This window comes from Artemia sp. Qi Xiang Cuo, chromosome 1 (assembly GCF_049724085.1).
Source record: "Artemia sp. Qi Xiang Cuo chromosome 1, ASM4972408v1, whole genome shotgun sequence".
In the NCBI taxonomy this organism is placed as follows: Eukaryota; Metazoa; Arthropoda; class Branchiopoda; order Anostraca; family Artemiidae; genus Artemia; species Artemia sp. Qi Xiang Cuo.
In genome coordinates this window covers 30,600,101-30,612,579 of record NC_142794.1, presented here as the reverse complement: position 1 = coordinate 30,612,579, position 12,479 = coordinate 30,600,101, and the positions used below count along the sequence as shown (strand labels likewise).

General features: G+C 33.9%; 1 protein-coding gene across 1 annotated transcript in view; it reads right to left on the bottom strand.

Annotated features, from left to right (window-relative positions):
* The window catches only part of LOC148956203 (RUN domain-containing protein 1), a 134,517-nt gene that overhangs the window by 107,052 nt on the left and 14,986 nt on the right, over window positions 1-12,479 (bottom strand). Inside the window, exon 3 of the mRNA XM_089094487.1 lies at window positions 11,609-11,749. Coding sequence (XP_088950613.1) covers window positions 11,609-11,749 — 141 coding nt within the window. The remainder of the gene's footprint in view (window positions 1-11,608; window positions 11,750-12,479) is intronic.

Below are 12,479 nucleotides of genomic sequence, written 5' to 3'. Positions count from 1 at the left end.
TATGTCTTAGAAAAAAAGCTATTCAAGAGCTATTTTAAAAGATTTGGTAATTTTCTGTCACCAAGTATATATCAGTTTATGCTACAACTCTCCTCAAAAGCATTTGGCACCATCTATAAAGAATTACAGATTCGATCAAAACTTCATATAGATGACCTTCTGCCAAGGTTCGCCACAAATTTCTTGCTCAGGTTCGTCAGGCTAGGGTATGGCGAAACTGGGCTGGTGAGCTTTCATTTTCTCTTCATTGTAGTATTTTGTTATGTGTTGTTGTACTATTCTGTATTTTACTAGTTCTGTATTTTTCAGAAATATTGTGTATTTTACTAGTAATATTCTGTATTTTACTAGCCATCTAAATGAAGAGTTGTTACTGGCAATAATAATAGGATAAAAACAATTGGATCGAGTCGATTTGCATGCTCAGAAGTTGCAACATTGATTCGAAATTTAAGAGTTTGTTATGTTGTTGTAACATTCGACAAAGAATATTGAGACGAAACGTATTACCTTGAGGTTACTACGTAAAAAAGAGCTCTTGAAATTTTATTTGATCTTTCAAATTCAGAACACATCATATTTCTGATAAAAACAAACTGGGCAATCCAACTAACATATTCTAAAAGTTTGAAGTAGTCAATGTTGTTTCATTGCCAAAATAAGTAAGTTATACATCATGACAAAAGACAAGGCTGGAAACATTGAAAAATTTAAGACTGGACATGTAAACTTCTTCTGCAAAAGTCTTCAAAGTTACATCAAGCATATTGGTGCACTATTCTGTATTTTACTAATAGTATATTTTCTTTTGTTTTCAGACATCATGCGACCGCCAAAGCCTGCTACAGAAAGGAAAAAAGGTACGACTGAACCAGAACTGCTTCGTGAAGCTGTGCTAGAAGTCATTGAGAAGCAAGTTCCAAAGGCAACAGCTTCGAGAGAATACCAGATTCATCGTGCAACCTTACGAGATTATGAGAAAAGAATCATCAATCCCGGCTTGGTGTTTAGAGGTTTGACTCTCTCTTTTTTTTCACCAAGATACGCCACTCGTAGAATTTATACCAAATGGCAAGAACGCGCTATTGGCAAGGACCTTGAAATAATATGCAATCTACATTATAAACTATGACGACTTGAGCTCTGTCAACTTGGCAACAAATATGCCATGTTAAAGGAGTTTAGAATTGTAGATTCAGGGACTGGTGGCGATAAAAATCAAGCTACGGCAGAGGATTGGTATCGGGGGTTTATGCAGCAACACCCCGAGCTTACAATCTGACAGGCAGAAGCTACCAGTCTGGGAAGGGCTACTGCCTTCAACCGCTTTACAGTTCAGCAGTTCTTTAACAATCTTCGGACTCTATACGATCGTCACTGCTTTAGCCCAGAATATATTTGGAACGCCAATGAGACAGAATTATCGACTGTTCACAAGCCAGGCACTGTCATTGCTGAGAAGGGCCAAAGACAAGTCGGAAAGGTGACCTCTGCTGAAAGAGGGCAGAATATCACGCTTTGTATCTATGTTATCGCTACTAGAAATACAGTTCCTCCAATGAGGATTTTTCCCAGAAAAACGTGCCCTGATATCCTACTAAAGGGAGCTCCACCAGGGACCATTGGGTTCGGAAATCAAAAAGCTTCTGGATGGATGACGACCGAGCTCTTTGTCATTTGGCTGAACCACTTTATTAGTCATGTAAAACCAACAACATCAAAACCTGTTCTTCTTATTTTGGACAATCATATTACCAGATATTCTAGCGATCTGCTTGAGATGGCTAAGGAGAATGGTGTTAACCTTTTAACCGTGCCCCCACATACGACTCGTAAACTGCAGCCTCTGGATTGCTCCATTATGTTTCCGATTAAGGTATAGTACAATCAAGAAGCCACAGTTTTAATGGGCAGAAACAAATGCAAAACCATAGCTATTGCTAATGTTGCAGGAATTCTTGGCTCACCTTACTTCAAGGCTGTTACTCAAGAAAGCATAATCAGCGGGTTCCGCTGCACAGGAATTCATCCATTCAACCCAGAAATTTTTCAAGACCACGAATACCTAAGTTCATCCGTTTCCGATAGACCAGAAGTACCACCACTGGTCCCTTTCAGCTCAGAAGGTAACTCTGCGCGATATTGAGAAGCACCATGTGCAAGTGAACCACCCCTGAGAGACTCGAGTCCAGAACAGCTGCCTGTTACAATGTCTGGTTCTGTTAACGATAGCTATCTCAAAAAGGTTGAACCAAACAAGTTTGTTTATACAGATGAACAGGCTTTTGTAGAGAGACAATCAGTGGAAATTAAACTTGATCAACCCGTCTCATGCGGAGGGACTAAAAGGCAATCAGAAAAGCTGACATTCGGTGTCGATCTTTCCACATACAATATAAAATGATCAGACAAATTTAATATGAGTTACCTGTATTAAATTTTCTTATACCAATAGCTGATGAGTATTAAATATATTCTTAAATGAGAATGGCTCTTCTGATCTTTTTAAAAGCAGTTTTCAATGCTTGGCGAACCAGAACCGGGGGATGGCGAAGCTGTACCGGGGTCGTACAGGTTCGCCATATCTGACCGAGGTCATTGTTTTTTTTAATTATGGCTATAACTGATAGGCTAACAAAATATCAAAATTTTGCTTGATGTCCTGAATGTGTAGGTACATTTTGGTGGGAGAAAGTTGACTGTAGGTTGACAAGCATAGCAGAAAAAAATTATTTTCTAAAAAAGTGATGAACGTGGGCGGGTCTCCCGTATGTTAAATTGATCATTTTGTTTTTGTATTAAAAGTATAAACTATATCAGATCTTGTATTATCCCGTTGAATTTGAAGTTTAAGTTAAGTCTTATTATTGGTATTTGTAAAGTATGGAGGTAATTTGAGTTCATGCTGGTAGGCATAGGGAGGACCTTGACTATATGATATATTTAACAATGTGATATAATGTTTCCTATATATGATTGGCCTAGAGGGCCAATTATTATGGATTATGGCCCAGAATTAGTTTTTTAAATGTATTTGTGAGTATTTGTAATTTAAGTGTAATGTATTAATAAAAACGACCTGAATTGAAAAAAATCGATATGAATTATTATTATTATTACTCATTTTTGACCCACACTATACAAATGTATAATACGTGGAGTAACCCGAAGAAAACACATAAAAATACAATGCAAATCAAAATAGAAATTACAAAACAAGGACACCAGTTAGAGAGTAACACATAAAAAATAAAAGACACTAAAACAAAAGAGAAAAAACATAAAAAGGAGGGGGAAAAGAAGAAGAAAAAGACTCACGACTTGTAGAATCTAATGAAGCAGTAATGTTGAGAAATGCGGAAGCAATCTGTCTTTGTTGTTATTATTATTTAATTTTTAATTACTTTTTACAATAGTAAAAAACGTGAAGTAACAAAAGAGAGAAAAACAAAAAACAAATAAAGGAAAAATAACTTACGACCCAAAAGAACCTGATAAGGCTGTGGCATGGAGAAATAACCAAAAGTAACATCATAGTTCTAACTCGGTAAATATATAGAACTGAAACTAACAAATCCAATGATATAAATACCTCGTCTTCTTGGTGCAAGTTACAGTTGTAGGCTTGTCACTTAATCGCATGTATTTGTTGAACATAAACTTAATAGGCTATTCGAGAAGGAAAAGTGCAAAGAATTTTTGAAAAAAAATAAACTTGGAAATTTCACCATTTTAAAACAAATTAAACCGTTTGCCTAAATGAACGGCAATTGAAGAGCTGGTCTTGTCAATTGAAACCAAATCTCTAAAATGTTAAGTTTGATAACAACATATGCTCACAAAGAATTTGCTGTTTAAGATGATTTTATAAGTAAAAAATTCATTTTTTTTTAAATCACTCATCAAAAGTTATTAGCATAAGATTTTATCTAATCTTTTTAAAAGGAATAACATACCCCTAAAACAACAAAATTTTGTTGAAAATTACGTCCTTAAATTCTACATGTCTAATAACCCTTGAGAAGAAGCTTGAGCCTCCTTTCTACAAAAATACGAAATTTCCTTCTTTTTTTTCGAAGAGTTTGGGGCAATGTTTTGTTTTTGTTTATCACAGATGGTTGTATGGAGCCAGTGGTAATAAAATCGAAGAGGTCTCATTTGAACAGAAGTCGAAAGTCCCAGTACCATTTCGAAGAAACAAACGAGATTGAACCGCAGAGAAGTTGCGATTTCTGCTAATTAATGATGCAAAAATAACAATTTAAGCCCGAAGACAAATTACTATCGAGTGGTTTTCTGCATTGTCAATCAGTTTCGAACTATCAGCCTCGTAATTTCAGAGGGCATTGATGTGGCACGGTGGCAAATTATTGCCTGTGCATAGAGGCAGACCATGCAAAATAAACCCCTATTGTACGCAACTAAGCTTAATTTGACTGATTCGATTCATCTGAGGCTTAATTAATTGATATACACTACCCATCAGGTATTACTGGGATGATCAGTGAATCTTTCTGTGGGAGGGCAAGGGGTACTTGAAATCTCATAAATTGTGTTGCTAAGAGCACATTATCTAACTTCAGTAAGAGGTATCAAGCATATTTAAGAATATGATTAAGAAAAGTCAAGCCGTAAATACGTCATGGGTGAATTTAAACTTGAATTAAACCTACCATCGCAAAGGCATCGCTACAGGGTAGAGGGCTACAGGGCTGAAAATAAACATGAGGACCTGAAATTCCATTTTTATCATTAGAGCCCTCCCTCCCTGACTAATATTTTAAGAATGAATACTTCTAGGAATGTCTACCATTCTGAAAGTGCTTTCAACGAAAATTTAAGTTGTAAGTAAACAGTTGGGAATTGAGGAAGGGGTAGTCCCAAGTACATTTAAGATAGCCCTGCAAATGACATTAAAGACTAAAAGAAATTGTATTTGCAAGAAAAATTCCGAATGAAAGAAAGAAGTGACGTTAAAGCTTAAAATGAGAGTATGATCAATAGATATACTATGTTGAAACCATAGAACTTCCTTATTCGCATCGGCTGAAAATAATAAAACGTTCAGTTCGAATGTGTTGACATGCAACAAGTAATAAAAAAATTAGAATTACCAACTGGTTATATTTGTTGCACTCTAAATATTTTAGGAAAATACTAGTCAAAATCTAGCTTAAATAGTGGGCTGGTGGGATGCAGTCTGTTTGTTATAGATTTGGTGCCCCTGTTAACTTTCATTTGAAACAATCTGTCTAAAGCGTATGTTGAATTTTTTTTATTGGAGAAAATGACTCGAAAATTGCAAGAACAATTTTTGTGAATATCTTTAAGAAATCACCCAAAAATCTTTAGGGGTAACCAAAGAGAGGACTTTTGGAGATCAAAGACTACGAATATTATATTTTGAACAGGAAATAAAATATTAGGAGGTAGGTGTCAAAACCAGACAAAAAAATTAGATCTTGTAAAAGAAATAACTTAAGAAGGATCAGATAATTTTAATAATTAACTTACATTATAATATTATATTAGGAAGTATATTATTATATAATAATAATATATTATAATAATAATTTATTATTATAATATTATAATTATAATAATTATATTATAATAAAACATTAAGAGGTAGGTGTCAAAACCAGACCAAAAAAATTAGATCTTGTAAAAGAAATAGCTTAAGAAGGATCAGATAATTTTAATGATTATATTGCATTATAATATTATATTAGGAGGTATATTATTATATAATAATAATATATTATTATAATTATAATAATTATATTATAATAAAACATTAAGAGGTAGGTGTCAAAACCAGACAAAAAAATTAGATCTTGTAAAAGAAATAGCTTAAGAAGGATCAGATAATTTTAATGATTATATTGCATTATAATATTATATTAGGAGGTATATTATTATATAATAATAATACATTATTATAATAATATTAATTTATTATTATAATATTATAATAATTATATTATAATAAAACATTAAGAGGTAGGTGTTAAAACCAGACAAAAAATTAGATCTTATAAAAGAAACAGCTTAAGAAGGATCAGATAATTTTAATGATTATATTACATTATAATATTATATTAGGAGGTATATCATTATATAATAATAATATATTACTATAATAATAATAATTTATTATTATAATATTATAACTATAATAATTATTTTATAATAAAACATTAAGAGGTAGGTGTCAAAACCAGACAAAAAAATTAGATCTTGTAAAAGAAATAGCTTAAGAAGGATCAGATAATTTTAATGATTATATTGCATTATAATATTATATTAGGAGGTATATTATTATATAATAATAATACATTATTATAACAATAATATCATAATAATATTTTCTTATAATATTATAATTATAATAATTATATTATATTAAAATATTAGGAGATAGGTCTCAAAACCAGACAAAAAAATTAGATATCATAAAAGAAATAACTTAAGAAGGATTAGATAATTTTAATGATTGAAGAATATTCGGAAACGGAAAGAACTGTCTAAAAAGGGAAGGAAAAGACATGCAATGTCAGTAACGCATGTCCTTACATTAATGTCTAGTATTAAGGAAGAGCAGCTAAAAATCCAAGAAATATCCACGGAGTTGTTGAGGGCAGGTTATGTCAAGATTAGTAATGGACAATATCAAACAAAACAAAATAGAATAACACCACATAATGCATACAACACAATATTAATATTTAATTCCCCGACTGTATATCATTAATCGGAGCTAATCAGAAAGATGCCATAGGCCAAAATAGATTTCAGCGCATTGAATCTTTTGCACGAGAACTGAAAAAAAAATCACGAAATAAGGATTAGGATCTACTATAAACAACAGTTTTTATAAGATGCTTTGCTTATTGTATGCCGATATTTAGCTATTCAACGCCCCCTCTCGACAAAGACAATTTTATATTTTCCTCTGGCGTCTTCTTTCTTTCAGTGATGATATCAAACTGGTGGTCGTAACAAGTCAAAAGAGGTCATAAATGACTTTTATGATTGGTGGTCTTATAAAGTTATTCTATAAAAATTTGGAAATCTGGTATTCTTTGTTAAACAGCAGAATATACTGTGCTGAAATAATATCCTTTTCAACAGTCTCAGATCAGAATACGACAGTTTTGGTCATAAAAAGGACCCAATTGACAATGAGCAAAATTACGTTAAATCAAATTCACATGCATGCCTAGAAAGATAAAAATGTCCAGGCATAATCATTTTCTACCAATCGTAATTTGCTTCCTCTTCTACAAGCAGTCCTGACTGCTTCGCAGCAATGATGGCTGCAGATTGATGTCAATCTAAGCACATGCATAAGCGCAGCCTATAACAGGCAAATAAGTTGAACATAGAAGCCTCAGACAGTTTCATTATACTATATCCTAGTTTCATAGAAAGGGCTCCCACTCAGGGGCACATTTGGTCAAAAAGCAACATGACCAATACTATATTAAAATATATCTATTCAACCTCTGTGTTGAGCTTAAACTATTTAAATGATTAGGTGCCCATGCCCTGGGGGGTAGAAGCATTATATCACCCCTGGAGTAACATTTCTAAGATTTTTAAAAAAAATTGATAAGCATGGCCATAGTAAAATTCCGATTAGATTATAATACTATGCCAAGTCAAAGTAGCACCTGACGGCACAGAAAGGACAGTTCGGTTTTCTTCAAACAATTTCTTTGCTTAAAAAAGGCATTAGATGTCAAGATTTTCAAATTATCTTTTTACGATCATCCATTCTACAAGATGAGGCCAATGAAAAAAACAACAACAATACATTGGAGAAACACTGATCATTACTAAGTTTAAGATACCAGGCAGACTATTACTAAGGACTTCAAAAACCTATAAATACCAACTTGATGTAAATCAAACACCATTTGCGAGATATTTGCTTAGGCTACTGAGGCTAATAGTAATATTAGCCTCAGATTTGTAGTCCAGGAGCTCAAAAATCTTTTAACTCCAATTTTAATGGGAGTAAAAATCATTTGTGAAACGCACATGCTGCATACTGTATTTTGTTTTTAAGAAATTACTTTAATTAGATTTACGGCCTTTAATTTAATTAGCTTAATTAGAAATTACGGCCTCCAATTTGAAATACTCATTTCAAACCTTTATACATGAGCTTTGGCAAGAATCAAACACCATTTGCGAAATTTGTGCTTGCCACCTTTCAATTTTGGAATTTTAATTTGCAACATAAAGCTCTGATTTGTAGCCAAAAAAGTTTAGAAATCCTTTGATACAAAATGTGGTAGAAACTGAAAGCCAAATGTAATACATACAGGTGCTACTGTTTTGTGTTAGGATCCCTGTATTGCGATTTCAGTCTCAAATTCAGAATTAGTGGCTTCAAAAATCCTTAAACTTAGAAGGAAATGAAACATGATTCGTGAAAAATATTCTTGTAATTTCCTTAAAATTTCTATATTGTAATACTAGCCTCAGGTTTATAATCAACAAGCTCAGAAAGTTTTTTATTTAAACTCTAGTAGAAATGAAAATCAACCTACACACAATGTATGGTGCTAACTATGTTTTGTTTTAAGACAAGCAAATTAAATTTTAGCCTAATTCCATAATTAGTGATTTCAAAAGCACCTAAATATCATCTTTGGTAAATACCAAACCCCATTTCTGAATATGTCATTATCCTCTATATCATTGGTTGGCAACCGGCAGGCCGCATTCGGCCCGCGAGGCGTCTTGGTGCGGCCCACAAGATCCTAGCTGGAAGGGGGTGCCATCTAACATTCTGCCATATAGCATTCTCGAAAAAATCCGTAAGCGTCATCTAGCATAGTTAGTTTGATGTTCAACTATCTAGTCCAGACCAATTATTTTGGTATGCTACAATTTTGGTTTTTGAGCAAACCTACATCAAAGTTTGGGAAATATCCCCCCAAAAATGTTTTTCTTTTGGTTTTCTTTATTTATTCTTTTTAAGTTCAGTAAAATTTAGTGCTTGGGGTACAAAATAAAAGCCAAATTATCTGGTCATGTTATGTGGCCATCTTGTCGCAAAACATTCGGAAGAAAAAACATAATGCTTGATTTTGTAGATGGTTGTCATCTGTTATATAGTGGGACAGGAAAATGTGGTACACACTGGGGCATATCCCAGTATGTACCAGATGAGACCCATCTACAAGATCGAGAGTAATTTTTTTCTTAAAAAGGGTTTAAGTACATCCATGTTGTCAAAGGAGTATTGATATAATGTTTCGGGAACAGATTAAGCTGTCGAGTTTCAACTTTCAGGGAATTAGAGGAGGAGCAAAACTAAATCAAAAGGTACAATAGATATCCAGATAGTCAAAAAGGTGTATGTGAAATGTTCCACGAAAAAAGTGGGAGGTACGCTCGAACTTTCAGAGCGTATTATTGGAAGTGTTGAACTAAATCAAAAGACACTATGTCCATCCAAGTTTGTCATAAGGGCATATTACGGCATCTTAGAAACGGATAAAGGTATTAAGTTGAAACTTAAAAACCTATTAAGGAGGATTTATAACTATACATGGATGTTAAAATGGTCTATCTGCAGTATATCTGGGATGGCCAAGGGCATTAAGGTGAAACTATCAAGGGATACTGCAGTGTTTATTGAACAAAATCCATATGTACCCTATACATGCAGGTTGTCAAAAGGGCATATGAAAAATATATCTAAGAAACAGCTAAAAGTAATATATTGAACCTTTGAGGGCTACTACTACTTATGCAATTAGTACTACTGCTATTGTGACTTTTTCAAACTGTGACTGCTTTTAACTGTTTGAATTTGTGATTACTTGCAACTGCAAATACTTGTGAATGTGACAACTAATTGTGACCCAACTAATTGTAACTATAATTGCCAGTGCATGTGACTTTGACTGCATCAACTACTTGCCTATACAAAACAACAAGACAATCCCTCAGAACTGGAGCAAAGCCAGAGGCAGGGATAGACTGGCTGGTAGGTTATCGAGTTTAAAATCCCCAACTTTGACCAGCATCGTTACTAGCAAAAATGTTGGGGGGGGGGGGGGGGGAGCAAGAGATTTTACCGACTGGCTTGCCATTTTTACCGACTTTTTTGTCAATATAATTAGCATGATTTCCGTTTCGAATACAATACGTAAAATTACTGCACGAGTCGGTAAAACCGCTGCATTAACCAACCGAGATTTAGATTTCGGTGCATATCATTTCACTATTTTAATGCTGACTATTTAGCCAAATAGAAAGTTGTGGCGCCATCTGTAAAATCACGGCAGGAGTCGGTAAAACTGCTGTGTTTACCGATCAAGCTAAAAATTTCTATCGCTGACGTGTCAGTATTGACGTGGTCTTTATTGAACCGAACAAAGAATTTTAGCGGTATCTGAAAAATCGTGGCGCAAAGCGCCTCGATTTTACCATTTTTTTTTACCGAATGACCAAAAACACTGGAGGAGGTGGCGTCCCCCTCCTCCCCCCCATTCGTGACGGCCCTGACTGTGACTACGCAAGCCTGAACCCACAAGCTTGGGTCTAGGAACGAACTTTAACAGGGTAAACATTGAAAAGTTTTTCTCAAAGCCGAAGTAAGTTCTAGAAAAGCTTCCTTTTACTGCAACTCTATATCACAACACGAGCCTTGTAATCACCAAACACTGAAACCTGCCGATACACACGGTATGTACTGGAAAAGATTGTGAATTATGTAGGTTGTACACTCTGCTATGGTGGTGATATTGTAGCTTTCACCTAATATTTATAAGAACTGACTCCAAAGCAGTTAAAAATGAACTTTGACTGAATTCAAACAGCCATTCCCTAAGCTGTTTCTGATGATTATCAATTGATAGGGGTGCGACACATCTTTGCGAAAAAATGGAGTTGGAGGCGGGAGGCGGGGGGCGGGTTAGGTCCAGGTGAGCAGTTTTTGGCCCTCAAATTATAGAGACTAGACATCCTTGCTTCATTCTGATTTTAATAAGGTTAGGTCTTTGCTCGATTTTGATTTTAATAAGGTTTAACACGTTTAGTAAGGTTTAACACTTTTCTGTTAAAATGTATCTATGACCCTATTTTTCTTTAGTTTTTTTTAATGGATTGGCTCCATTTCAAACTTGAGACCTTTCCCTTGTGGCCCATGCATCATGTATATCTAGATGCATATTCTTTGGATTTTTCAACTGTTCTAATTTAGATACTGATTTTGAAATTTTAATCCAATGCCATCTGCGGCTGTAAAAGCACAAAGGAAAAGCGACACGACAGTTGTGTGCCTCCTATTAGTTTATTCACTGAAAATGGGTACTAGAATGCACATTTTGCAATCAGAGGAGCCCTCTCGAAATTTTCTAAGGTTGTCTGTTCATTACTATGAGGCTACAGACAAAAAAAAGAAACAGTGGATGCTTTACATGTCCGCGTTATTACACTAGCAAAAATTATATGTCATTATATGTTGTCAGGACCCTTTTTTATTATTAGAACAATCGTTAGAACCTCTGACCTCTTGAAACATAAGAGCAAATAAATGCAATAGACCTACATCTCAAAGACAATATATTGATATATTACTTACAAGGTTATCACTACCATCTCCTATTCTTTTCAAAATACTAGGATCCGGAATTCCTCGTGAAGCAAATGATTCTAGCTCTTTTAGCAAATCTTCTTTTGTATTTAAGGGGGCTTCAACAATTTGTCTCAGACGAAACTGTACCTAAAAAAAAGGAAAAAAAGCTGCCATCAAAAAGTTGCCACAACCAAGAGGTCCCAATAATCACAGTAACGAAGTGATAGTCAAAAATTAGTCATCTAAAAGAGCAGAAGCCTTATCCAAACAGGTTGCCCTTTCTTGATGATTGACCTTATGCACCATTTTTTAAACTGATTTCCCATATCCAAATCAAAATCCACGGTAGCCTACTGCCAGAGCTGAGTCTACCCACTTCTATAACGATTTTGTTTATCCGATGTTTATCTATAGGTTACCATTGCACAATTCAAAAAATACATATCTGTGTGTGCATTCATAAGGTGGCATGTGAAATGGATTTCATGAATTAATTATGAACAAAGACTTAAAGATCAGTCTTTTTTATGTATATGATGGTTTGTGATTTATGTTTTATGTGTTTTGTGTTATACTGTGTTTATGTTTTATGATTTCATGAGTTAATTATGAACAAAGACATAAAGATCAGTCTTTTTTATGTTTATGATGGTTTGTGATTTATGTTTTATGTGTTTTATTGTGTTTATGTTTTATGATTTCATGAATTAATCACGAACAAAGACTTAAAGATCGGTCTTTTTTATGTTTATGATGGTTTGTGATTTATGTTTTATGTGTTTTGTGTTTTATTGTGTTTATGTTTTATGATTTCATGGATTAATTATGAACAAAAGACTTAAAGATCAGTCTTTTTAATGTTTATGATGGTTTGTGA